Raw genomic sequence first — 27,622 nt, 5'->3', positions numbered from 1 at the left:
GCGACAGCGCCACGTGTGTTCACCAAGGGGATGGCGGTCATGGCGGCTTCTCTGCGGCTGCAGGAAGTCCGTATGTTGCCGTACTTGGACGACCTTTTATTAGTGGCAGGATCTCCCGAGCTCCTTCTACGCCACTTGGACCTGACCATTGCACTACTGCAACGGCACGGCTGGTTAATCAACTGGCAGAAGTCCACTCTAATCCCGTCTCAGCGGATTCTGCACCTCTGAGCCTTATTGGACTCAGGACAGCAAAGGATCTTCGTGATGGGGGAAAAGATCTCTGCTTTACAGTCGAAGGTGCGCAGTTGTCTGCACAGCCGCCGGGTGTCTCTACACTCGGCGATGAGGTTACTGGGCTCCATGGTGTCGGTGTTCGACATGGTGGAATATGCCCAGTTTCACTCCAGACCTCTGCAGCACCTGATCCAATGTCCAAGTGGAACGGGCTGCCTCAGTCTCTGAAGTCCCAGACGATTGTGCTCACCCCGGAGGTTTGCCTGTCCCTTGCCTGGTGGTTACAGACGACCCATCTCAGCAAGGGACGTCCGTTCTGGGTTCCAAATTGGGTCCTGTTGACAACGGACGCCAGTCTTCGGGGCTGGGGAGCAGTTTCGGGTCCACACTTATTCCAGGGCAGGTGGACCCCGACAGAAGCGGAGCTTCCAATCAATATCTTGGAACTCCGTGCGGTCTTCAATGCTCTCCGGCAGGCACATCGGGTTCTCCAGGGTCGTCCGGTACAGGTCCAGTCGGACAAAGCTACCACCGTGGCCTACATAAACAGGCAAGGAGGAACCCGCAGTCGGGCGGCTCTCGTGGAGGTCTCTCGGATCCCGGTATGGGCGGAGCGCAATCTTCCGGCCATATCAGCGATCTTCATCCCGGGAGTGCTAAATTGGGAGGCGGACTTTCTAAGTCGCCAGGACGTTCATCCGGGGGAATGGTCCCTGCACCGGACGTTTTTCAACTGCTGGTGGACAGATGGGGTCTTCCAGAGATCGATCTCATGGCGTCCCGGCACAACAAGTTGCCGGTGTATGGGTCTCGCACAAGAGACGAAGGGGCGTGTCTGGTGGATGCTCTGTCCGTCCGGTGGACGTTCCAGTTCGCATACCTGTTTCCTCCAATTTCCCTTCTTCCACGGGTAATCCGGAAATTCAAACCGGAAGGAGGGACGCTCCTGTTGATAGCTCCCGCGTGGCCCAGACGGCACTGGTTCTCAGACCTTCAAGGTCTGTCCGTGGACAGTCCTCTGCGGTTGCCGCTACGACCGGACCTTCTGTCGCAGGGTCCCTGTCATCACCCGGACCTGACTCGGCTGTCTTTGACGGCGTGGCTGTTGAGACAGCCATGCTGAGGTCCAGGGGGTTTTCCAGCTCTGTGGTGCGTACCATGTTACGAGCTCGGAAGCCGTCTTCCGCGAGGATATACCATCGCGTGTGGCATACGTTCTTCCAGTGGTGTCAACCGAGAGGTTATGCACCACGGGAATTTCGTCTGTCTCGGATACTCGCCTTCCTACAAGCGGGACTAGATCATGGGCTTCGCCTTGCTTCTTTGAAGGTACAGGTTTCGGCCCTGTCTGTCTGGTTTCACCGTAGGATTGCTACAATCCCGGATGTGCGCACCTTTATGCAGGGTGTTCTCCGCATTCAGCCGCCCTTTGTTCCACCTGTGGCGCCTTGGGATTTGGCTGTGGTCCTGAGGGCTCTCCAGGGACCGCCGTTTGAACCACTGGGCTCAGTGGATCTTAAATGGCTAAGACTGTTTTCCTTCTGGCCATAGCTTCGGCCAGACGTGTTTCTGATTTAGGGGCTCTCTCTTGTAGACCCCCTTTCTTGATTTTTCATGGGAACAGGGCAGTGCTCTGCACTCAACCTGAATTTCTTCCCAAAGTTGTTTCCCAGTTTCATGTTAACGAGGAAATAGTTGTTCCGGCCTTTAACTCACCTGGTCTTTCAGTGGGTGAGGCCACTTTGGATGTTGTGCGGGCCTTAAGGACTTATGTTGACCGCACTTCTTCCTTTAGGAAGTCGGACGCCTTGTTTGTCCTCTATATGGCTTCCGTAAAAAGGGTTGGCCTGCTTCAAAGCAAACTTTGGCAGCCTGGATCCGTATGGCTATTTCGGAAGCTTATCTTCATGAAGGCCTGCCGGTTCCTCCTTCTGTGAAGGCTCATTCCACTAGGTCTGTGGGTCCTTTGTGGGCAGCTCGACGTGGTGCCTCTGCAGTCCAGATCTGCAAGGCTGCTACGTGGTCCTCTGTCCATACCTTCGTGAGGTATTACAGGTTTGACACCTTCGCCTCTCAGGATGCTTCCTTCGGGCGGCGGATTCTCCTTTCAGCACAGGAGCGTCCCCACCCTTAAAGGATACTGCTTTGGGACATCCCCAAGGTATCCTGTGGATACCCTATGGACCCTGAAGTAGAAAATATGAGATATGGTAAGAACTTACCTTTGTTATCTCTATTTCTACGAAGTCCATAGGGTTCCACAGGACTCCCGCCCTGTCGCACCTGTGCTGCAGATGGGCTTTGCCCTGGTCACCGGTTTTTCCGTCTCCCTCTGGTGAGAATATGATTCTTGTGTGTGTCCAGATCTTTTTTCTCTCTTCCTTCTCCTCCTCTGGCCTATGGCTTGGTAACTAACTGAGGTGCCTTGGCCCGGGGGCGGGGTATAGGAGGGGGACCCTAGTGTATCCTGGGAGGCTGAAAGCTTAACTCTATGGTGCCCGATGACTGACGTCACACCTATACCCCAAGGTATCCTGTGGAACCCTATGGACTTCGTAGAAATAGAGATAACAAAGGTAAGTTCTTACCATATCTCATATTTTTTTTGGTTACAACATTATTCTTTCATAGTTTTGATGTCTTCAGTATTAATCTACCATGTTGAAAATAATTTAAAAACCATTGAATGAGAAGGTGTCCAAACTTTTGACTGGTAGTGTGTGTAAAATGTGTGCCAGTTTCCTTTTGGATTTGCTATATATAGATAGAGATAGATATCTATCGCTCTCTATATCTATATATTTTTTTCTTCACAAATAATGGTGAGTTGTTTTTTTTTCAGTGGGTTACCATTTATCCCATATCTCGATAACTTGCCAACCTTTAACAGATCGTTTGATGGACCTGTCCGACTTCCAATTGTGGATAAATACAAGGTGAATATGAAGTACTTTAGCTTTTACATTTAACACACATTTTAGAAATATGCTGTCAGCCAAACAGACTGTCACATACTGTGGCTTTTAATGTTTAGAAAAGCAAATTGAAAAAGTGTCAAGCTTCTTGTGATTTTAGTGGTAATTTACCACTTATTGAAATTATCAGGAGGGGTTATAGTATATTGGTCACAAATCAAAGTAGACCTTGGTGAATCACTGGGTTATAGGAAATCCTGTTTCTACTTCAGGGTCCATAGGGGGTCCACAGGGTTGACCTTGGGTATAGGTTGGGAACCAAATCCGGGCACCACGCAGTTAAAGCTTTTAGCTCCCAGGATGCACTTGGGTCCACTCTCCCTATAACCCCACCCCCAGCCAGAGGCACCTCAGTTTAAGTTGTGCCCGGCCGGAGTCGGGTCACCGTTTAGTGCAGTGGGGAGCTGATTAGCAGCCCCTAAGCTTTATTTTTTTCTAAAGGACAGAGTTTTTTATTTTTCCTTTGGATTCTTCAGAGCGGCAGCGTCAGACTGTCCATAGGACGTCTAAGCTGCCGCTCCGTCACCCCGCTGGCGCTGAGACGCCAGTACAGATCTGGGGATCTCAGCGGGACCCCAGAGTCTGTACTAGCCGGACTCTGCGGGCGCCCAGGACTGCTGCCGGATTCACGGGGAGCAGGTAAGGCGCGGGTCACCGCTTGCGGTGATCCGCGCATTTGAAATGCAGTCCTGTGCCTCCGGTCTCTGGGGACAGACCGGAGGCGCCGGCAGTGGCGGCGGGCCCCCCATACCCCGTGTGTCCACTAGACCACCAGGGACTTAGTGTTCGGTGCAGGGAGCCGGCGTCCCGGGGGTTAATAGCCGGCCAGGGGAGACAGCCTTCCCTGTTATAGCGGCTCCTCCCCTCAGCTCAGCGCGCCTTTCAGTATCCATAGTCTGGCGTCGCTGAGCTGCTTCCTCCGCGGGCCACGCTTCTTCTGAGGTCTCCAGCGGCCATTTTCTCTGTGGTGCAGCAGAAATCTCTGGAGATGGCAGTGAGTCCAGTCCCCCTGCGTACCTCACCATTAGGTCAGTGTACACAGCGCTGTAGCCTTCCCAGACACTGAATCTGGGTAAGTTGCATGCAGTGTAATAGTGCAGTATATTATATGACATGTTTATGTATATATGTGTATATCTGCATTGTATGTGACTTATGCTAGTGCTGACTGTACTTTATTCTCTCACCTGTCAGTGTATATCTATCCCTTTCCTTATCTGCCCTAATACAGCTGTACTTGGGGTGGTTCTGAGACCTCACATTTATATACTTGTTAATATTTGTGAGGTTTGTCACATACTGTTGCGTGCTGCACGTTGCCATATTTTGAGTGGAACTGTGTGTTGCATACGCTGAAAATGGGTCCCTGCAGCTAATTTTTAGTTTCAGTCAGGACCAGTATAGCGCTGCTTGATCACAAGGCTTGGTCAGATATGTCTGACCAGGAGATAGAGCGTTATACTGCACCCATTTTTACTATCCTGCAAGCCATGTGCTGCAGGTGTTAGTGCGGAGGATTTAACTCTTAAAGGGTTTTGTATGTGGCGTCATCGGGTGCCGGTCCCTTTCACGACCCCCTTGGGCTGTTTGTTTTCTCGGGATCCTCTTAATTGCGGATCGCCGGGCGGGCCCCATTGTTGTACCTCACTTGGGGTTACTTCACCATACTGCCCTTTTCATCTCAGGGTATCTCGCAGTTTCTTGCACTCTTCCCCTGTGACACAGACTACCGCTCCCTACAGGGGTTTTTTCGAGTATATGAATTCCCCCTGGTGCCACAATAGTCTGTCATGCCCCTTGCAGGGATTACCACAACAGCCACCCTGGGTGGAAGTCGTTTTTCTATGAAACGCAAATTGGCGTGGTTGACGCCCTGTGGTTACTTCCCACTTGGCTCTACCGTGAACTGGATACTGTTTTGGGCTCTTTCCCTCTTACACGGGGGGGAAGCCTATCTCAAGTATTATTATCCCTGCTTTCGGGCTGGTAGCAGGTCCATTCTGGTTAGAGTGAATGTTGACCTGCACCTGTATCATACACCCTCAGTATTACGTGCATTCTGGGTCCCTGTTGCTGACTAGCGGGTGGATCGCAGGGCGGGACTCTGGCTGTTGCCAGATATGAGGTATTACAACAGTGTTTGGTCTCCTGTCCCAAATTCCCTGAGGGTCATCATGAGCCCCTCCTGGGGTGGATGGGCGTGTTACTCGTCGGATTACAGACGTTACTACGCATCCCATTCCTGCGTGGTCGGATTCTTCTGATCCGTAGGTGGTAACTCTGCCTGAAATCAGTATACTCGCTTTCAGGGGTTGTTAACCAACCATGCTATAGCCATGGTAGGATGGGTAATACTATTGCATACTGAGCTGATGTATTTGTAATGTTTTTCCCCTCCAACACGTCTGGGGTTCAAGTGTATTTGGTCGCTCACGTAATATATGCAGTTGTCATAGGTGGACATGCCTATATTGGATACCAGCTCCAAACTTTCAGAGTTCCGGCTGCGACGGTATCCTCCGTAATACCCTATGGCTGCGCTCTGGGAATGCAGAGGTGCAGATACCATCTATAGGGTATATCTGACCTTGACAGTGGCAGTACAAATTTCCCGCCGTCAGCTATGCTCACTACGGGGCCTCAGACTATTAAGTCTTTTTGTCCTCTGGGTCAGCCTAAAGGTCTGTTTTTTCATAGACTGTCGGCCTTTACAAGGGCTGACATATCCAGTTCCGAGCAGGCCTGGACTGCCAGCCGATCCTGCTTCTGAACCAACGGATATATCGTCAGCCTGACGAGACAGGCCTACCACTGGGAGATGGCGATTTCTCAGTTTGCCCGGTACTAGTGTCTAGTTGCCGCGGCTACGTGGGTAGGAGGGTACGCCCTCTCTTTGCTCAGGCGGCCTATTTCCATGTGATGGTACGCAGGCCCTTATTCGGAACAGGGCCTTACAAATCCAGAAAGCTATACAGTTGTTGCGGTAAGCGGAGCTAATTGGGCCATCCCCACTTTCTCAGCGAGGGACTGGTTGTTCTGCTTTCTTTCTGGTGCGGTGGCTGAATGGTCCTCTTTGGCCTATTCTCTGTCTCAATTCCCCGAACCAGTTCCTAAAGCTACCTGGGTTCAGGAAGCAATCCCTATGCTCCATCATACTATGTTTGGAACCCGGGGACTTTATGGTATCACTGGATATACAGGACGCGTGCCTACGGGTACTTACAGAGACCTTACCTCAGCATGGACTGAGGTTTGCTGTATCACAGCACTTACGATTTTTCGGGCTCTGCCTGTTGGGACTGATCTCAGCCCCACAGGGGTTTACCAGCATTTGGGATTTTCTGACAGTTCTTCTGTTCAGTATATCCCAATGCTCCTGTACCTGGATGGCCTCCTGCTCTTAGCAGGATCACCGGGGTACTTTACAGCCGGGTCTGGTTGACTGTGGGTTCTTCAGGGTGCAGACGTTTAATCAAGGGGAAAAAAGTCCTCCCTGCATCCCTCTCTGGGTATTCTTCACCTAGGAGCCCTGCTGGATTCTCAAAATCTGAGAATTCTTCTGGCTTAAGACGGCATCTCCACTCTTCCATTAGGAGTACATGGATGTCTGCGCAGTCGCCATATGTCTTTACACTCTGGGATGCATGGTCCACTATTCAGTGTCTGCCTTTGGAAGGGTGGAATGGGCTCAGTTCCATTCCAGGCCTTTCCATAATTGGCTTATCTACAGATGGAACGAGTTTTTTCTGTCGGATCACTGTTCAAACGATGATGCTCTCCCCGGAGGCAAGTCGGTCCCTTTTCGGGTGACTATGGCCATCTCGTCCAGGGTATTCTTTGCTAAGGACAGTGTCTGGTTCGCATCCATTTCAGTGCAATTGGATGTCTGTCGATTCCACCCTGTCAATTAACTTGTTGGAACTTTAGCCTGTCTTGGGCTTCACTCTGGCATAGCCCTTGTTTCCAGGTGAACCTGAAAAAGTTCAGTCCGACAGGGTCAGAACAGTGGCTTCCTTTTTAGCAATACTGTTCGTTGGGTGGCAATGTCAGGTATGTCATACATTCGGGAATTGTCTGAGGGTCTCCTCCCGACCATCTCGACAGTGTTCATTTCGGGTGCTCTCCATTGGGAAGCGGGAGTCCTCAGCCGTTACGACGTGCATCCCGGGGACTAGTCTCTTCCCCAAGAGAGGTTTCATCTCCTGGTGAGCAGGGGGGGGGGGCCCTCCTGAGGTGACACTCATGGCCTTCTGACTCTATCACACTATGGTGTTACAGTCCAACTCTGGGGATTCTGAAGCAACCTTCAGTGACTCTTTGTCGGTGAAGGGGTTCTTCCAATTTGCGTACCTGTGTTCTCCAGTCTCCATTCTTCCTCGAGGGAAGTGTTTCAATAGAGACAGAGATGCTTTCCTGCTGGTGGCTCCTGATTGCCCCAGATGTCAGGGGTACTTGGTTTTTCGGAGTCTCTCCATCGATACTCCATTCCTGATGCTTCGCTACCCAGACCTGTTGTCTCAGGGTCCTGGGGTTTGCCTTGGACCTGGGTCGTTTGTCTTTGACTACGTCCCTATAGTGGTCTTACGGCTTCCATGGCGTTGTCATCGTTGGAATGATTGGAGCACATGGATCAGCTTTTGCTGGGACCTACCACAATCTGTGGCAGCCATAATTCTTATGGTATTATACCTATCAATACGATCCTCTGGTGTCCAGGATTTCCAGATTTTCTGGCATTCCTTCCGGCTGGCTTGGGTTTCTCCCTCGGCCTGGCCTTCCTGACAGTGCAGATCTCTACACTGTCAGTATGATTAGGTTATGGAATTGCTCCGCTCTGATATCCAGTTCATCCTTTGGAGTGTTCTCTGGATTATGCCTCCATTTGTCCTCCCTAGGGTCTCCTTGGGAGTTAGTAGTGGTTCTTCGTTAACTCCGGGGAAAGTTAATGGAACCGCTGGTTGTAATAGCCATTACATGGTCTATTGCTTTGGCTTTCTCTCTTTCTATCAGGGAGTTTATATCAACCAGGTGAGTGTCGGAATTGGGAGCGTTCTCATGTGGCTCCCTCTTCTGGAGGGCATCTTGTTAGGGTGTGAGTTGCTCTCACCCTGTGTTTCTTCTTAGTGATTTTCAGGTTCCATATTATTCTGGAACTTATGGTGCGGCCATTCAGTCCCCAGTCCTCTCGGCTGGTGTGGCCTCATTGACTGTGGTCCGGCCTCTGTGGATTTATGTGATCCATTCAAGTTCCTGACGGAAATCGGACTCCTTATTGGTGGTCTGAGATTTCTGGTTTTAACAGGAAAGGATGGCCGGCCTATGGCCATATGTTGGCTGGACGGCCTCGTATGTCTTCTTCAGGGGCCTACCCATGGGTAGGCCTTTCTGTTGTTGCTGCTTGTTTTTTTTCTCGGGCCATGTAACCCTCGTGGGTGGCTCGCGGTGGCACCTTGGCTGGTTTGCCTTGCTAGGTGGCCACCTGGTCTTCTGTCTACACCTTTTTAAGGTTCTAGGCATTGTTTTCCTTTGCCTCTCAGGATGCTTCCTTTTTGGCGGCGGATTCTCCTCTCAGCACAGGAGCGTCCCCTCCCTTGGTTGAACTGCTTTGGGACATCCCCAAGGTCAACCCTGTGGACCCCCTATGGACCCTGAAGTAGAAAACAAGAGATATGGTAAGAACTTACCTTTGTTATCTCTGTTTCTACGAAGTCCATAGGGTCCACAGGGCGCCCGCCCTGACGCACCTGGCTTCAAATGGGCTGTGTGACTGGTCACCGGTTTTCCGTCTCCCATTTCTGTGAGTATGGTTATCGAGTGTTCCAGTTTTCTCTCTTTTTTTCTCCTCCTCCGGCCTTTGGCTACTTACAAACTGAGGTGCCTCTGGCTGGGGGTGGGGTTATAGGGAGAGTGGACCCAAGTGCATCCTGGGAGCTAAAAGCTTTAACTGCGTGGTGCCCGGATTTGGTTCCCAACCTATACCCAAGGTCAACCCTGTGGACCCTATGGACTTCGTAGAAACAGAGATAACAAAGGTAAGTTCTTACCATATCTCTTGTTTTTCTTTCCTATGGAAAATGTTCCTCTCTCCAGGTAGTAATTTTCCCACTTTGTGCTCTGGAGAACATTATTGAGAAGAGTGGTAGGGATAGTGGTCTTGACATGGGAAGCCACAAAAGTCCATATGCGTTCTATTGAGAACGCATATATGCCCTTGTGAAACGGACCTCTCGGGCACCACAAAGTCCTATATTACTATCTCACTGGGTGGCTTTCTTACAGTGGTGGTAATACTGTTTATCTCATTATACATCCAGGATATTTTTTTCATTTCCTGTGTTGTATATAGTCATTATTAATGCCAGCCTTCATATCTGCATCTCAGGGTATGTGGTGTCCACAGGAGTCTCATACCAATCAGTGTCCATTGAGTCAAGGTCAGAAGTTGTACAAATAGTCACTTTGTGCTTTGCACCTCAACCAGGTTTAATCTCAAATCCCCTTCTTTCGCCAAATCCTAACCCCGTTAAAATACACTATTTTAAAACCAGCTATGATGCTTAATCAAAGAGACCTTGCTGACCTAATCACAGTCCATGCTGTGTGTGCAGAATCCACTTTTTTTTTTTTTTTTTTTGTGTCCCCTATTTGCCTATTCTTCCAACCGAATGTGTTATCTGGTTTTCATACTGATTGGTGGTGCCATCTTTGTCTCATTCCCCTTAAGTCTTCCAGGAGGTTGTGCGCCCTTAGGCTTTTCTCATGGCAGGTTGCTTTTGGTGCTCCCACTTCATGTATCCACCTATTGTGGAAAGATGCTTGGCACTTTGGTTGATTCCCTTACCATGGGTGTAGAAGGACATGCACAACTCACACAGGAATCTATTTCTGTACTGTTTTGATGGGTATTTTATCTCCTTGTGGGCCTAGTGTAAACAGATGGGAAAAAGTGGATGTTATAGGGGTGATGTTTCCTTGCTTTCCCAGTTCCCAGGGAAGGAACATAATCCACAATCTGTCTACCCTACAGACTTTGACAAAGGGACTTCATGGTAAAAACAAAAGGTCCTTTCTTGTCGCTTACCTTCTGTATGTCCTGCTGTACATCCAATTCTGCTTTTAACCAATTTATTTTATTACTCTATTGTAGGATATGGGAACCGTGGTTCTAGGAAAGCTAGAATCTGGTTCAATATGCAAAGGACAGCAGCTTGTCATGATGCCAAACAAGGTGAGTTGGGCTATTGTCTTGTTCCAAGAGAGAGCTGGGAATCTTTTTGGGGACAATAGGTTTGCCGCTCCCATTTAATCTGTTTGTTTAATTTCTCAAAAGCTTTAGTTTGTTGGCGGAAAACTGCCTTCACGAATGTAGCTTTACTGATCTGAAACATGGTGTCCGACAATAGTCATTTCAAAACTAAATTTCTTAGTTCAGAGACTCTGGTAATGCTTCAAGCTGAGCGTGACATTCAAAATTTGAGACACCTGTTTTGTGCTCTAAATTATTTACTTTCATATCAACAAAGGTGATGGTACTGATGTTTTAGGGAATATATCAATTTAAGTAGCTTCTTAGACTGACCAGACATGCTTTATTAAAGTAAGCTATAATATAAATTATGCCTATTTAATACCTAGTAATTTCTGCAAATTAGAAGTACATGTTAGGAGCATGTGTAGTACAGAGTAGGTTCTGCTTAGGATAAGGCCCCAATACATCAGCAATCTGAAAACCACAATTGAACAATTTGAAGATGTATTGCCCGATTTTAGGATTTCCCAATCTAGCAAGCTGCGCCCATACATTACAGATCTTTTTCAGTGATTTGCAGATCATTTTCAGCAAACACAGATCTGCCAATCTTGAAAGTTCCATCATTTCACTAGTAGCTGTCTGCAAATCTGCTGATCATCTCCATACACTAGCAATCTACAGCCCCAATCCATCTGTGAAATCCAACATGTTGGACAGTCTGATTTAACAATTCCAATCACTTTTTGGTTGCGATCTGTGAAGCCCATACATTGTGCATAAAAATCTGCAATCGATTGCTGATGTATGGGGGCCTTTAGTTGTATAATAGTTTATGGGGGAGCAGCCCACTTCTGATCTGCTGCCAGTCCACACAGGTTTGTAACCCACTAATTAAATAGCAGTTAGTCTGTGCTTTAGTGTTTCTCATTCGAATCAAGCACATGTTCTATAAGAGCATGCAATTCTATGTCAGCAGCTATAAAAAATAATTTGCACAGTTTCAGAACACAGACCCTCTTACAGTCGCTTAACAGGAATATTTGGTCTTAATCATTTGTTTTACATTTTCTTAACACACTGCTTAGAGGTGTGATATCATGCAAGTGTCACTTACATTTGCAGTTTAGAGAAAGTCACGTCCATCTGCTAGGTCTGTCTGCTGTGGAAGCTAATGCATATTTTAAAAATGTATAACTGTAATAAAGAACTTTATTGTGCTTAAAATACAATAGGCTAAGAACTCTGGTAAAATCTGCAGCTAAAATAAGGGTACCTGTTCTCTTTCAAGCTTATAGATTCAAGATAGATTCAAGTCATGACCATCTAGTCACCATTATATTTAGCAATGTCTAGGGAAACTGAGGTGGGGAACTGAACATTCTTTTCGATCCACCAATTTAGCACTGGTAGCACCCTAATTTTTTTGTTAATCGGAGCTTAAAGATGATGCAAAATTTCTACTTCAGGGTCCATAGGGGGTCCACAGGGGGTCCACAGGGTTGACCTTGGGGTATAGGTTGGGAACCAAATCCCGGCACCACGCAGTTAAAGCTTTTAGCTCCCAGGATGCACTTGGGTCCACTCTCCCTATAACCCCACCCCCCAGCCAGAGGCACCTCAGTTTAAGTTGGTGCCCGGCCGGAGTTGGGTCACCGTTACTGCAGGGGGGCTGCTTAGCAGCCCCTAAGCTTAAGAGTTTTATTTTATTATTTTTTACTACTCTTCAGAGCGGCAGCATCAGACTGTCCAATGGACGTCTGAGCTGCCGCTCCTACACCCCGCCGGCGCTGCGACGCCAGTACAGATCTGGGGATCGCAGCGGGACCCCAGAGTCTGTACTAGCCGGGCTCTGGAGGAATCCCTGGGCTGCTGCCGGATCGACGGGGACAGGTGAGTCGCGTGGTCACCGTTTGCGGTGATCCACGTGTGAATATGCAGCCTTATGCCTCCGGTCTCTGGGGACAGACCGGAGGCGCTAGCGGTGGCGGCGGGCTCCCCCTCCATGGAGGCATACCCCGCGTGTCCACAGCCCACCAGGGATTATAGCGGCAGCGGGAGCCGGCATCCCGGGGGGTTAATTGCTAGCCAGGGGAGGAAGCCTTCCCTGTCTAGCGGCTCCTCCCCTCAGCTCAGCGCGCCTTTCAATAATACAGTCTGGCGTCGCTGAGCTGCTTCCTCCGCGGGCCACGCTTCTTCTGAGGTCTCCAGTGGCCATTTTCTCTCTGTGGTGCTGCAGAACTCTTAGGATGTCAGTGAGCCCAGTCCCCCTGCGTACCTGGCCATTTTGGGTGAGTGTACACAGCGCTATAGCCTTCCCAGACACTGAATCTGGGCAGTTGAATGTAGCGACATTGTGCAGTATATTATATGTCATGCAAATGTATGTGTATATATTTTTCTGCATTGTATGTGACTTATGCTAGTGCTGACTGTCTGCTTTTTCTCTCACCTGTCAGTGTATATCTATCCCTTTTCTTTATCTGCCCTAATACAGGTGTACCTGGGGTGGTTCTGAGACCTCACATATATATTTGTTAATATCTGTGAGGTTTGTTGCGTGCTGCACGTTGCCATATTTTAGGTGGAACTGTGAGTTGCATACGCTGATAATGGGTCCCTGCAGCTAATCTTAGCGTCAGTCAGGACCGGTATGGCGCTGCTTAATATTTCCGTCAAGATAGTCAGATATATCTGACCAGGAGATTGCACACGATACTGCACCCATTATTGCTATCCTGCAAGTCATAGCCTGCAGAAATTAGTGCGGAGGATTTTAACTCAGAAAGGTTTATGTATGCGGCACCATCTGGTGCGGGGCCCCTTGCACGACCCCCTTAAAGGGCGGTTTATTTCTCAGGATCCTCTCCTTTGAGGATCGCCGGGCGGGCCCCATTGTCGTCACTCGCTTGGAGTTACTTCACCATACTGCCCTTTTGAACTCGGGGTATCTCGCAATTTCTTGCAATTTACCCCTGTGCAACAGACTGTCGCTCCCCGCTGGGGTTTTTCACAGTACATGAATTACCTCCGATACCACATCGGTCTGTCATTCCCCTTGCAGGGATTACCACAACGGCCACCCTGGTGGATGTCGTTTTATACGAAATACTAATTGGCGTGATATACGCCCTGTGGTTACTGACCAGTGGCTCTGCCGTGAACTGGATGGTATATTCGGCTCTTTCCCTCTCAAATGGGGGGAGCCGATTTCAAGTATTATTATCCCTGCTTTGGGGCTGGTAGCCAGGTTCATTCTGGATATAGAGAATGTCGATCCTGCACTTGTATCATACATCTCCCGTTTTCTGCCCAGCGGGTGGATCTCATAGCGGGAGTCTGGCTGTCGCCAGATACGAGGAGTCACAAAGGCCTCCTGTTTCCCATTCCCTGAGGGTCCTCACAAGTAATGGAAATCCCCTTCTGGGATGGATTTGTATGTTAATCATCGGGTTACAGGCATTAATACGCCTCCCATCCCGGCCTGGACGGATTTTACGGATCCGTAGGTGGTAACTTTGCCTGAAATCAATGTACTCGTTTTCAGGGCCTGTTGCCCGTCCTACCATGGCCATCGCATGGTGATGCTTTTGTGATGTTTTTCCCCTCCAACACGTCTGAGGTTCAAATATCTTTTGCCGCTCACATAAAATATGCAGTGGTCATATGTGGGATTACCTCATGGGATGCCGGTCTTCTAACTTTCAGGGTTTCGGCGGCGTCTGTATCCGCCGCAGTACCCTATGGCTGCGTTATGGGAAAGCAGAGGTGCACACTCCTTCCATGGGGAAGATCTTGTTTGGTCCTGACAAGATCGTTGCATCATTGGCAGTATCACTAATGGGGAGATACCGTCTTTAGCTACTCCCACTACATTCGGACTAACTGTTAAGTCTTTTTGTCCTCAGGGTCAGCCTAAAGGCCTGTCTTTTCCTAGGCTGTCGGCCTCCATGGGGGCCACCATATCCAGTACCGAGCAGTCCTGGACTTCCGGACGACCCTGTTTCTACACCTGAGGATATACCCTCAGCCTGACGGGACAGGTCTACATCTGGGGAATTTCCAGAGTGAGGTACTGATTCTCAACGGCCTCTCATTGCTCAGGCAGCCTCCTCACAGGCATTGTTAAACGGGCCCTTCTTCAGACCTGATCAGGGCCTTACAATCCCAGAAAACTATACAGTCTTTGTGGTAAGCAGAGCTATTTCGGCCAACCTCACTATCTCAGTGAGGGACTGGTGGTTCTACTTTCTTTCTGGGGCGGTGACCGACTGGTCCTCATTTGCCTATACTCTGTCTCAAATCCCTGAATCAGATTCCAACGGTGCCTGGACTCAGGTGGAATCGTCCATGCTCCATCATCCGACGTTTGGAACCTGGGGATTTTAGGGTATATCTGAGTATTCAGGATACGTACCTACGGGTACGTACAGAGCCCTCTCATCAGCATGGGTTCAGGTTTGCTGTGCCACAGCAACACTTGTAAGTTTCGGGCTCTGCCTTTTGGGACTGTCCTCAAGTCCATCGGGGTTTACCAGCCTTATGGATTTTCTGACAGTTCACCTGTTCAGGGTATCCGAATGCTCCTTTCTCTGGACGGTCTCCTGCTTTTAGCAGGATCACCAAGGTACTTTACCGCCAGGTCAGGATAACCGTGGCTTCTTCTCGGCACAGATAATTAGTCAACGGAGAAAAAGTCCTCCCTACATCCCTCACAGGGTTTTCTTCATTTGGGAGCACTGCTGGATTCTCAGACTCTGAGAATTTTTCTGGCATAAGACAAGATCTCCACTCTTCAACTTGGAGTGTGCGGATATCTACGCATTCGACATATGTCATTACTCTTTGTGATGCGCGGTCTACCAGAGTGTCTACCTTTTGGTAGGGTGGAATGTGCTCAGTTCCATTCCAGGCCTTGCCATAATTGACTCCCCTCCAGATGGATCGAGTTTTTCCCATCGGATCGCTGTTCGAACGATGATACTTTCTCCGGAGACGAGTTGGTCTCTGTCCGGGTGGCTATGGCCATCTCGTCCAGGGTGTTCTTTGCTACAGACAGTGTCTGGTCCGCATTCGTTTCGGGGCAGTTGGACGTCTGTCGTTTCTGCCCTGCCACTTAACTTGTTGATACTTTAGGCTGTCTTGGACCTTCACTCTGGCCTAACCCATATGTCACGGTAAACCTGAATAGGTTCAGTCCGACAGTGTCACAACAGTGACTTCCATCTAGGCAACACTGGTAGTTGGGTGGCAATGTCAGGTATGTCATCCATTCTGACATAGTCCAAGGGTCTTCTCCTGGCCAACTCTGCAGTGTTTATTCCCGGAGCTCTCCATTGGGAAGCGGGCTTCCTCAGCCGTCGCGACGTGCATCCCGGGGACTAGTCTCTTCTCCAAGAGAGGTTTCAACTTCTGGTGAGCAGAGGGGGCCTCCCTGAGGGGATTGATCCTCATGGCCTTCTGACTTGATCACACATTACCGGTGTTAGTCCAGCTCCAGGAGTACTGAAGCTACCTTCAGTGACTCTTTGTCAGTGAAGTGGTCCTTCCACTTTGTGTACCTGTGTCCTCCGGTCTCCCTTCTTCCTCGAGGTCTTCGGAAGTTTAATTCGAGACGGAGGGGCTTTCCTTCTGGGGGCTCCAGTTCGTCCCAGACATCACTGGTACTAAGATTTTCGGAGTCTCCTCATCGATACTCCATTCCTACTGCTTCACTATCTGGACCTGTTGTCTCGGTCCTTGTTTTTCCCTGGACCTGGATCGTTTGTCTTTGACTGCGCCCCTACTGTGGTCCTAGGGCTTCCCTGGCTCTGTCTTCATTGAGATGTTTAGAGTAGATAGGCCAGACTTTGCTGGGATCTGCCACGGACTGTGGCATACATAATTCTTATGGTATCGTACCTGTCGATACGATCCTCCGGTGTCCAGGATTTTCAGATATTCTGGCATTCCTTCCGGCTGGCTTGGGTTTCACCCTTGGCCTGGCCTTCCTGACAGTGCGGATCTCTACACTGTCGGTATGGTTAAGATATGGAATTGCTCCGCTCTGGTATCCAGTTCATCCTTTGGAGTGTTTTCTGGATTATGCCTCCACTTGTCCTCCCTAGGGCTACCTGGGGAGTTAGTAGTGGTTCTTTGTTCCCTCCGGGGACAGTCAATGGAACCGCTGGTTGTGATAGCCATTACATGGTCTATTGTTTAAGCTCTCTCTCTCTCAGGGTGTTTAAATCAACCAGGAGAGTGTCTGAATTGGGAGCGTTCTCATGTGGCTCCCTCTTCTGGAGGGCATCATGTCAGGGTGTGAGTTGCTCTCGCCCTGTATTTCTTCTTAGAGTGGTTTTTAGGTTCCATATTCTGGAACTTATGGTACGGCCATTCAGTCCCCAGTCTTCTCGGCTGGTGTGGCCTCATTGACTGTGGTCCGGCCTCTTTGGCTTTATATGATCCGTTCAAGTTCCTTATGGTAATCGGACTCCTTATTGGTGGTCTGCGGTTTCTGGTTTTCACAGGAAACGATGGCCGGCCTATAATGAAACGTTGGCTGGATGGCCTCGTATGTCTTCCTCAGGGGCCTACCCATGGGTAGGCATTTATGTCGTTGAGGTTTGTTTTTTCTCGGGCCATGTAACCCTTGTGGCCGGCTCGTTGTGGCGCCTCGGCTGTTTTGCCTTACTAGGTGTTCACGTGGTCTTCTGTCCATACCTTTTTAAGGTTCTAGGCATTGGTTTCCTTTGCCTCTCAGGATGCTTCCTTTTTGGCGACGGATTCTCCTCTCAGCACAGGAGCGTCCCCACCCTTGGTTGAACTGCTTTGGGACATCCCCAAGGTCAACCCTGTGGACCCCCTATGGACCCTGAAGTAGAAAACAAGAGATATGGTAAGAACTTACCTTTGTTATCTCTGTTTCTACGAAGTCCATAGGGTCCACAGGGCGCCCACCCTGACGCACCTGGCTTCATATGGGCTGTGTTACTGGTCACCGGTTTCCCGTCTCCTTTTCTGTGAGTATCGTTCTAGAGTGTTCCAGTTTTCTCTCTCTCTCTTTCTCTCCTCCTCCGGCCTTTGGCTACTTACAAACTGAGGTGCCTCTGGCTGGGGGGTGGGGTTATAGGGAGAGTGGACCCAAGTGCAACCTGGGAGCTAAAAGCTTTAACTGCGTGGTGCCTGGATTTGGTTCCCAACCTATACCCCAAGGTCAACCCTGTGGACCCTATGGACTTCGTAGAAACAGAGATAACAAAGGTAAGTTCTTACCATATCTCTTGTTGTTTAATACCAGTATGGTTTTTGTTTTGCTTGCAATATACAGGCTTGTGTACTAACATTACTCACAATATTTCCTTAAAGCACACTGTTGAAGTTCTTGGACTACTTTCTGATGAAGTAGAGACAGAGCTTGTAGCGTCTGGTGAAAATCTGAAGCTCCGGCTGAAAGGAATAGAAGAGGAGGAAATTCTTCCTGGATTTATACTCTGCGACCCGAACAACCTCTGTCATTCTGGACGCACATTTGATGCCCAGGTAAAATTGATATCTTCTGTTTGTCAATTCTAAGTCCTTTAGAGGCCATATAAAACTGTTCTGAGGACCTTTACGAAGACTAGGTCAATGGTAACTCCCTTTTAGCAACAAAAGGGATTTAGTGTTTTTTTTATAATACAGTTTAGGAAGTTAGCTCAAATGTTGTTGCTATGGTACCCCAATACATTTTTATGCTTTTATTTGGTAAACTGTCTATATTCTTTTTTCAGATTGTGATTATCGAGCACAAGTCAATTATTTGTCCTGGTTACAATGCAGTGCTGCATATTCATACATGTATTGAAGAAGTTGAGATAACAGTAAGTTATTTAGTTTATTATTTTTTTCGCATATTTTTTTTTAAACTATTACATGTGTACTTTCTTATTTCTCTTGCAGCAAGGCTGGGGAACACTGGACCATGGGATTGTAGGTTGGGGCTGGAGCTGGCACTCAATGAAATGTAGCTTTAAATCCTAAATTCCTCCCCCCTGCAATTCCAGTCTTTAAGTGCCTGAGGAGTAGGGCACATTTGGATGGGCTGTTACGCAGCCCTTTTAGGTAGCTATGTTTATTATTTTATTTGTAACACTTTTCTTTTTATTTCTAGTTAAGGAGCGGTGCGTCGCTTGTAGCCGCGCATAGCGTGAGTGCAGGTGGCTGCAGGAACTGTGCAACAGCTCGTTGATATGCAGCGGCGCGGGGGGTGCGCACCCGCAGGACACCCCCCGATACACCCCCCACAGAGCACTTCGGTCTCCCGGAGAGTCCATCTGGACCAGTGATCGTGCTCAGCTAAAGAATTGGGGTCCTACCCTAGTTTCTGGGTCCTTTCACATATTATTATGCTTTTGAGCTCCATAGCATCAGACAACCCCACATGCCCTACACATACACTATGGGAAGTCATTACGGATATTACATTGCCAACAGGTGCAGTGCTGGGGTTAGGGAGGGAGTGAGGGCAGGCAGCAGTTGGAACAGTGATGGGGGAAGGTAGCACTTGTGGTAGAGGAGGTTAAGTGCAGGAAACAGTTGGGATAGAGCTGGGGGTAAGGGCAGGTAGCGCTGGGGATAGGGAAGGGGGTAAGTGCAGACAGCAGTTTGGACAGGTCTGGAGGCAGGTAACAGATGGGGTAGAGGTGTGTAAGGGCAGGCAGCAGTTGGGGTAGAGCTGGGGGTTGAGGCAGGGAGCATTTGGTGCAGGGAGATGGTAGAAGGGGGGGGTAAGGGCATGTGGCAGTTGGAGTAGGAAGGGTGTTAAGTGTAAGCAGTAGATCAGTACTGGGGGGCAAGGAGGTAGGGGCACGCAGAGCTGGGTATTGGATGGGGATAAGTGTAGATAGCTGGGGCAGTACCAGTGGATGAGAGTGGCACAGTGCTGGGGATAGGACGAGAATAAGGGTAGGTAGCAGCTGGGGCAGTACTGGCAAGGAAGGGTTTAGGGGCACGCAGTGCTGGGGATAGGACGGGGATAAGGGTAGTTTGCAGGGAGGGTTAGGGGCAGGCAGTGCTGGGGGGATAAGGGTGGATAGCTTGGGAAGTACTGGGGGGCAAGGATGGGTTTAGGTACAGGCAAGTGCTGGGTATAGGAAGGAGGTAATGTGCTGACTGAACACTAAATGACAGTCCTGTGGGACGAACCCCCCTGTGCGCCTGTCACATTGATTAATTGGAGTGTTAGCCTCTGCAGCACCCCCCACTCCCACCCTGATTTGTAGTATTAGCTACACCGAACCTAAAGACACCCTCGTCTGCTGGCCACCCACTTATTAAACATTTACCTTGTTCCTTCTGAAAAAGTAAGTCCCCGGTGCCCATTTTTGGGTAAAATACGCGCTATAGCGCGTATTTGCGATCACTCTGGACCAAGGGATGGGGTGCACTCACTTTTTTTTATAGGGTGGATTTTGAAGAGGGTGGCTCTGGTGCAAGAGCGCGCGCCTCACAGGCTGCTCAGGCAGAGCATACCAAGTGCTTTCCCCAGGCAGGCGAGTAGCACTTGTTGCAGACAGGGAGTGGATCGGGGGCGGAGCCTGTAGCTGCCGGCCTCCCCTGCACATACAAGCAGCAGTAATTCCAGTAGTGTCTGCTGCTATAAGGTGGATGTCTGCTGTACTCCTGAGTGTTTATGGACCAGGCAGGCTGGGATAATCGGTTGGTGCAGTCCTTTCCTCTGGGAAGGCTGTATGTATGTATATATTTAAAACAAATTTTTGGGGTTTTATCACCTGTGCGGTGTTGCTGGTGTCATTATTTGCAAGGGAACAATGGTTCTGCCTCCAATTGCTCTGCTGAGGTACACATAGGAATTATTACACATGGTACTGTCTGTGTATGATGTGTGGCTAGTTACATGGGATGTGCTCGGTGCCAACACAGCTGCGGGCGGGTCCGCACAGAGCAGTACACCTCTGTGACACAGAGATCACCCCCGCACAGGGCTCAGTATTTGCGGCTGTCCCTGTGGTAGCAGCTTTGATGCATCGAAGAGGACTGACAGCCTACTCCAAACCTGTCCAGACCCTGGGCATGACTCTTGACAACACTGGCAGTGTAATGGTTAGCATTATGGCCTCGCCGCACTGTGATTAGGGGTACCATCCCGCTACAGCCCTCACTGTGTGGAGTTTGTATGCAGGGACTTTGCTGTATTATGGATATTTACTCCCATGCATGGTGGTGTCGGACAGTTGCGCTCGGGGGTGGGAGAGCTGTGTGTGTGTGTGTGTGTGTATAGGACCCTGTGACACATAGGCTTCTGGGGTGCTGCATCCACCAGGGTCGGACCTGCAGGGGCTGGGGCTCTCAGCGGGTCGGTCTACACCCTGGTGAAGCCAGTGACGCTTCACAGGGAGAGTAAGTTCTGGCTTGATTACTCCTTTGTCTCTGGCGCAGGTTTCTTTCCCGCTAAAGGGTTAAGTTCCCAGCCAAGGTATGTCCTGCTCTAGCTCTGTGCTTTGCAGCGTGCGGCGGCATGATTTACACCAGGTTCCTGCTACGCCTTTTCAGGAATCCTCTGCTGTATGAGGCGCAGGTAGAGGGTGGTCTCGGAGGCGTCTTTCTCCTTCCAGGCATAAGATGTTTCGCATGCACACAACTTTTCACGGTTTTGCACTGCCCCAAAGAATGAGGACCTCCTGACCTTTTCGGTTCACCGCTGCTGGGCACTACTCTCTAGGAGGTTTACATATGGATTCCCCAGCAGTGGCTCTGGGTATGTACAAGTATGGGTGACGGAAAGTTACTACTTTCCCTTTGGTGAATCTCTCTTGGCTCCTCAGGGAGACTTAGGAGACGCCGGATTCAGAGGGCCAGTTCCTCGCACATTAGTTTCCAGCGTATTGGATGTCCAGGCGGAAGCAACTCCAACGGTAGTTGCGGCGTCAGCCGTTTGGATCGCCACACGCCCTTCCTGTGCAGGGCTCAGCGTTCAGTAAGAATTTGTTAGCTGGACCATTTGAGGGTTTTCTCCGGTCTGTTTTGTTTCATGAGCTATGGTCACTTTTGCTGACGAATCTGTCTAGGGGCTTCACAGTGATTCGCCCTGGAATTCCCTGTTGAATTGGTGGGACATTAGTGGCTGGCTCTGTGTGGGAGGCCAGGCAAGACTGGGCACAGGTGGCTTCCAGGTACTGCTGGTTTGGCTTGAAGGCCATTTGGCTCCATGCTTCACATACGCATTAATTACCAAGTGTGTTCCTTACACTATCTTCTGTTTGGTAAGGACGTTCTCTTTGGCCACAACTGGATAATTCCCACCAGTTGGAAAAGCACCTTTCTGCCGGTGGCCGAGCATCCAAGTTTTCACTCCTCCTTCGAGGTGGTAAGTCCTTGGAAGGTCAGTCTGACACAACAGAGTCTTCACCGGCAGGGGTTTGTTTTCCAGGGGGGCTGTGTTTCGTAACACTCTCCGTTTTGAGGGACACAACTCTGTGGAAGCCTGGGGCCTAACGAAGTGTCTTTCTCTAACCAGTTCGCTTGCAACTGGTAGGGCGGTTGCTCCGGTTCAGTGACCGTTGAGTGATGTCTTCAGACAGCTGGGTGCTCGGCATCTTTCGCAAGGTTTTCATCTGGGACCTCAGAGGTCCGCCACCAAGGCATTGTTTGTTTTAATATTTTTTCACATCGCTCTTCCCTGGGAAGCGGCATAAGCGGTGACCTTGTGGTGTGGTATCATTCCACTCCATTTTTCTGCTCCGTACCGTCACAGGTACGGAAACTGGGCTTCTATCGCCTTCCTGGTTCGAATGGCGAACAGCTCATTCCGACCGCTCTTGTCCCCTTATGCCTTGAGCACTAGGGGGTGGGTAGTTCAGTTGGCATGAACTCTATCAGATCAGGGATCCACTGCGCAGGACAACAAATCCTCGCTAGACGTTGGAAACGTGTCTCTTAGGGTTTAGTTCTGGGCAGGTCATTATATTTCAGTGTGTAGTCAACTCATCCCCCTGTCTATTCCGGGCCCTACTGTCCAGTGGAGCCCCGGCTCCGTGTGTTTGCAATACAATACGGCTGGTGCTGCCACGCATGGTGCGCACAGAATGAATCACAATTTGACCCTCTTCAGAGGTTTTGTTTGTGATGGATACCTCGGCTTCACAGTTGCAGCCCTTCCTAGGTCGCTTGTTTCACATACGTTCAGATCAGTGCTGTATTCCAACTTGGCAGTGTCTCCCTGGTTTCATTGTTTGCACACCCGCGTTCTGGGGGTGGCTTCTGACACCTATCCAGCTGTGTTCTTGCAGCGGACAGGGAATGGACCCTACTGACCTTGGTCCAAGGCTCGGTCGGTGCCTCGTCTGTCGACCTTGTGGAATATTTGGTTGTTGGTCTCCACTTTGGGACCGCTCAGTGGTCCAGGTTCTACTCACTGGAGTCCCAGTGGATACTTCTCCAAGCTTGAAAGGGTTGCTTGGCATCCCTCTCGTCTCAGTTCCTGTCCTGCCCGACAGCACCCGTCACTCTCCATAGATGGTGGGTTCCGTTCTCCTCCTCCTCCTCCGGGTCCCATCCTTGGTCCTTCCGTTTTTGGTTCATTCTGACCATGGCCGCGAGCCTCCTGAGGTGCTGTGAATTTGCGTTTTGCCACTGGGGCCTTGGGTCACCGTCCAAGACTGCTCGGCTGTTCGATGGACTCGAGCTTACAAGTCGTCATGCTAGCTCTATTGGGGCTCTGTCCATCCTCACTGGCTTCCCGGTCGCAGTCAGTCGGACAAACGACCTGGCGATGGCATATGTACATCCTTCGGCATCCACAAGAACGCGGCGACAATGCTAAGGCCTTATCAGGGTGGAGTCCTTTGTTCTGTCTCTCTCAGCAGTGGTCATTACCGGTAAGGGGAGATTGGACAGTGGACTTCACTTTTCTCCCAGGGCTCTTTCACCAGTGGTTTTCCTGCCTTTTCGATTGATAGGAAGACCTCTGTCATGTTTGCGAGGCTCTACAGTTGGGTATGTGATCTGGATATTAGCTGGCTTCCACGAGTCGCTGCCTTGATTATTCCAGGGAATGTTTCCTCCAAAGCATCTGTTTCTGCCGTCCACGTATTCCCTCAGGTCCCCAGGGACATTGAGGCTTCCCGAGTGAGGGTAATCCTGCTGGCTCCTGGCTGGCTACACTAGTCATGGTATGTGTACGTTCTCCCAAGGTCGGTAGGTCCAGGGTGGCATCTCCCATTTCATCCAGACCTGCTGCGACTTGGCCCGTTTCTACAAGAACACTTTCCTTGTTTTTTGCAACGGGACTTCTGTGAATGAGAAAGCTGCAGGTTTTTCTCTCGTTGTCTGTACTAGGCTGCGAGCACACTGTGTCCAGCTCGTGCTTACCTCCGGGTTTGGAAACTCTACCTCTGGTGTCCCAGTTACGTGTTTGCGCCTCACGTCTCTTGGCCTTCTTTCTGGAGGGTTTGGAGGCCGGTTACCGACTTCGTTTTGGGACATACAGGCTTTGGCCCTTTTCTTTCCAGCAGCATTTGGCTCTTCCAAGGGTCCAAACCGTTTTTACAAGGTGAGCTGCGTATTTAGCCACCGTTTCATCCACAGGTTGAGCCGTGGAATCTTAATCTAGTCTTATCGGCTCTCATCCAAGCTCCATTGGCGTCGTGGCATTCAATGGATCTTCGGTTAGTAAGCTGGTTTTCCCTAGGGCTATTGCCTTCCCTTGGCATAATTCAGTGTTTGGGGTTGGCAAGCCACCCTTTTTGTTGTCTTCGATGATGACAGTGCAGTTGCTCCGTACAGGGTTTGTTCCCGCCAACACTTGCTTCGATCTTGTGCTTACACAGGATATTGTCCTTTCGGTTCTTCCTCCTTCAGTGAATTCCCGGGACTGGGATAATCTGGCTCTGCTGGTGTTTGGTTCTTGACCGATCTTTTCCCTACTAGTTTGTTTGGTTCTAAACAGTTTCACAGGGTTTCTGCTACTCCTCTCCGGACTCTTTTAAAGTAGTACTGGAATTGTGGTATTGCAGGGGGGAGGAGTTTAGGATTTAAAGCTACATTTCATTAAGTGCCAGCTCCAGATGCAACCTACAATCCCCATGGTCCAGTGTTCCCAGCCTGCTTAAGAGAAAAAGACTCAACGGTAAGTTGACCAAAAATCCTGTTTTAGCTGCAGTTTAGCTCGATGTCCAGCAAAATAATCTACTAAAATTCCTTTATCAATGGACTAACAATGTTTGTTTTCTCTTTTGTTAGGCCTTAATCTGTTTGGTAGACAAAAAATCAGGGGAAAAAAGTAAGATACGGCCCCGCTTTGTAAAACAAGATCAAGTATGCATCGCCCGCTTAAGGACAGCGGGAACTATCTGCCTTGAAACATTCAAAGATTTCCCTCAGATGGGTCGATTTACCTTGCGAGACGAAGGTGAGAACCGCAGTGCTATAATTCATGATCATAAACATCTACAATATCCAAAGCAGGTGCATGATTACCGTTAGTAACAGGTATTTTTCCTTTAGAGCTATGTCAATGGTTTCATTATGTCACTACTGAGGAATTTCTCACCCTTGTGCTGAGGCCATTTTCTGACATTAGCGCTCATCACATTCCAACATCAATATTATTGAATATTTTTGACGCGGTACTCGCACAAATACCTTTTTTTTTTTTTTTTTCCCGCCCCTCCCCTTCTTTTCAAAGACTTAAAGTGGTATCCAATTAGGCATGATCGGCGAAAAATCCCCGTTTTTCACCGATTTTTTTTTTTTTTTTCTTCACACCCAATCCTATTATTTCATCAGAAATAATAGGATATTTCTCTCGAAAACACAGGTCCGCGATAAGCTCACGAACCTATGTGTGTTTGCCATTTCAGGGGTGAAAAAAAAGTCACTTATTGTGGATTATTTTTTGGGACATATTGGGGCTTTTTTCAGTACCCAATAAGTGCTGGCGTTAGGCGGACTTCAGGGCTATTGGATAGTCCCGGGGGATCCATTAGCGCCCGAACTATGTTTGGGGCTAATTGGATACCCCCCATTAGTATTTTCAGAAAATGCCATTAGTCTTCTTTCTTACTCTTAACACACAAATTAAGAAAAATTAGCCCAAATGGCCAAAAGTGTTTTTTATTGACACATCTAGAAAGGGAAGCAAACTTATTTTTTTATTTTTTTTTGTAGTCCCCTAAACCACAGGTTCTCAAACTCTGTTCTCAGGACCCAAACAGTGCATGTTTTCCAGGTCTCCTCACAGCAATGCAAGTGAATTAATTAGCTCCACCTGTGGATCTTTTAAAATGTCAGTGAATAATGACTACACCTGTGCACCTGCTGGGTGACCTGGAAAACGTGAACTGTGTGGGGTCCTGAGGACCGAGTATGAGAACCACTGCTCTAAACGCAACAAAGAAATGGTTAGTTTCACCAATAATACACCTTTTCAAATTGTAAAAAGCAGGATTCTATAGGTGTCGGTTTTGGGGGGGGGGGGGGGGGGGGGAATTGCACTTTTTTTTTTTTTTTTATTGTTGCTGTCCCTATTGAAATGCTTTCTATGTGTATGAAGAATATGGTAGCCCATCACTGCTTACTGTTATATGCACTATTACAAGATGGGAACATTTTGAAAATTTATTTTGTGTACTGTTTATGGATTGGTGGTCACCAGGCAACTACTTAGGGGGCACATCAGTCTCCCCTCTTTCCAGAACGTATTCCCCCATGTGGATGCGAGGCTGTAGGGGGGAGAATGGGGTCCGATGTGCCTTTCCCCCATGTATGTAAAACTATTTTTTTCTGTAGCACCGGGTAATGCTGTAAATGTCATCTTGCATGGACAATAATCATTCCTGGACAAATGTTCAGGAATGATGATGTTTGTCCATGCAAGATGACTTTTTGCCTCTTTGAGTCCCGTTTTTTGGAGGGAAAAATCCGAACTCTGCGTACAAACTCAAACCTATCCGAGCCTGCACATCCCTAATACTAATGTTATAGCATTAAAACAAATTGTCACATTGAAGGCATTAGCTGACATGCGAGCCCTAGTGAGTTCTAACTGGACCCAATGTACACCAGCGTTTTGGAAAATAGATGACTGATGAAAACTCACACATGCGGTCTCTGATGGTGGGTGCGTTTGCGTTCAGCGTAGGGATTATTAGTAATCCAGACACAAGTTTAGTGTTAAGAACGGTCTTTGCTTACAAATATTATTGCTAGTAACCATTTTTTTGTTTTAGGTAAGACCATTGCAATTGGAAAGGTCTTGAAACTGGTTCCCGAAAAGGATTAAGCTTTCCTCTTGACCCTGCACAATACTGTGAGGAAAATTGACTCTACAGAAGCCTACTTCACATCGCCTTCTTACTTTCTGCCCATTGACAAAACACTCTTCCCTATGACAAAATTACACAGCAGAAAAGAACAAGTCCACATTGTCAGCTTTCTCATATTGAGAGCTCTGCTATGCCACTGTTGAATTCCCTTACTCAACATTTTATTTTCATCCCTTCCAAAGTCTGCATCGATGGAGAGATTTGGCAATAGCTTCGTAAGTGATGTGGACAAAATTGCCTACAATAATGAAAACCTAAGATATATTTTTTTTTCTATTATAATTTTTTTTTATATATACATGCAATACTACCCTGTTCTCGTGTCCATTACATAAACACCATAATTCTAAGCAGACCATTCAGAGCGTGCAAATGTGTAAGCACATGTTACAGAAAAAACTACCATGTTAATAAAATATCAAATTAAAACCAATTTTCAGTATTTGAATTGCTTTTGAATGCTGTTTTTTGTTTTAACCTGAATGTAGTAACACTGCTGCGTTAACTTAAAAAAATAAAATAAAAATTCCTAGTATTTTATTAGTATATTGGCATGGATATTTTTGGACCCTAATATCCACCACAGTGACTTAAAAATAGCCTGGATACAACCCAGTTTTCAAAAGACAAGCTTGAATTACAGGCTTTGTATTAAACAAAAATCCTTGTTACAGGCTTGATGTAAACTAATTAGCCCACTTGAATTAAAACTAAATTTACGCAAACTTGACTCCGATTTAGTTGTAGTAATCATTATGACAAATTACCTTTTTGACTTGGAGTGTAATTTCAGAAGTATAGTAAAATACTTGTATTTTCTATATTCAAATGTAAGTTCTGTATAAAAAGAAAGTGGA

General features: G+C 48.4%; 1 protein-coding gene across 3 annotated transcripts in view; it reads left to right on the top strand.

Annotated features, from left to right (window-relative positions):
- GSPT1 (G1 to S phase transition 1) overlaps positions 1 to 27,198 on the top strand; it is an 84,338-nt gene extending 57,140 nt beyond the window's left edge. For all 3 annotated transcript variants that reach the window (XM_088474225.1, XM_088474224.1, XM_088474226.1), the window contains exons 10-15: positions 3,080 to 3,173; positions 10,360 to 10,440; positions 17,809 to 17,982; positions 18,213 to 18,302; positions 24,682 to 24,850; positions 26,670 to 27,198. In XM_088474225.1, the coding sequence (XP_088330351.1) occupies positions 3,080 to 3,173; positions 10,360 to 10,440; positions 17,809 to 17,982; positions 18,213 to 18,302; positions 24,682 to 24,850; positions 26,670 to 26,722 (661 nt within the window). In that variant the 3' untranslated portion in view covers positions 26,723 to 27,198. The remainder of the gene's footprint in view (positions 1 to 3,079; positions 3,174 to 10,359; positions 10,441 to 17,808; positions 17,983 to 18,212; positions 18,303 to 24,681; positions 24,851 to 26,669) is intronic.
- Positions 27,199 to 27,622: the final 424 nt, after the last annotated feature.

Source organism: Taudactylus pleione, unplaced genomic scaffold, assembly GCF_031769625.1.
Source record: "Taudactylus pleione unplaced genomic scaffold, aTauple2 ptg000149l, whole genome shotgun sequence".
Lineage (NCBI taxonomy): Eukaryota > Metazoa > Chordata > Amphibia > Anura > Myobatrachidae > Taudactylus > Taudactylus pleione.
The sequence above is the reverse complement of the archived record's forward strand: the minus strand, read 5'-3'. Positions and strand labels throughout refer to the sequence as shown.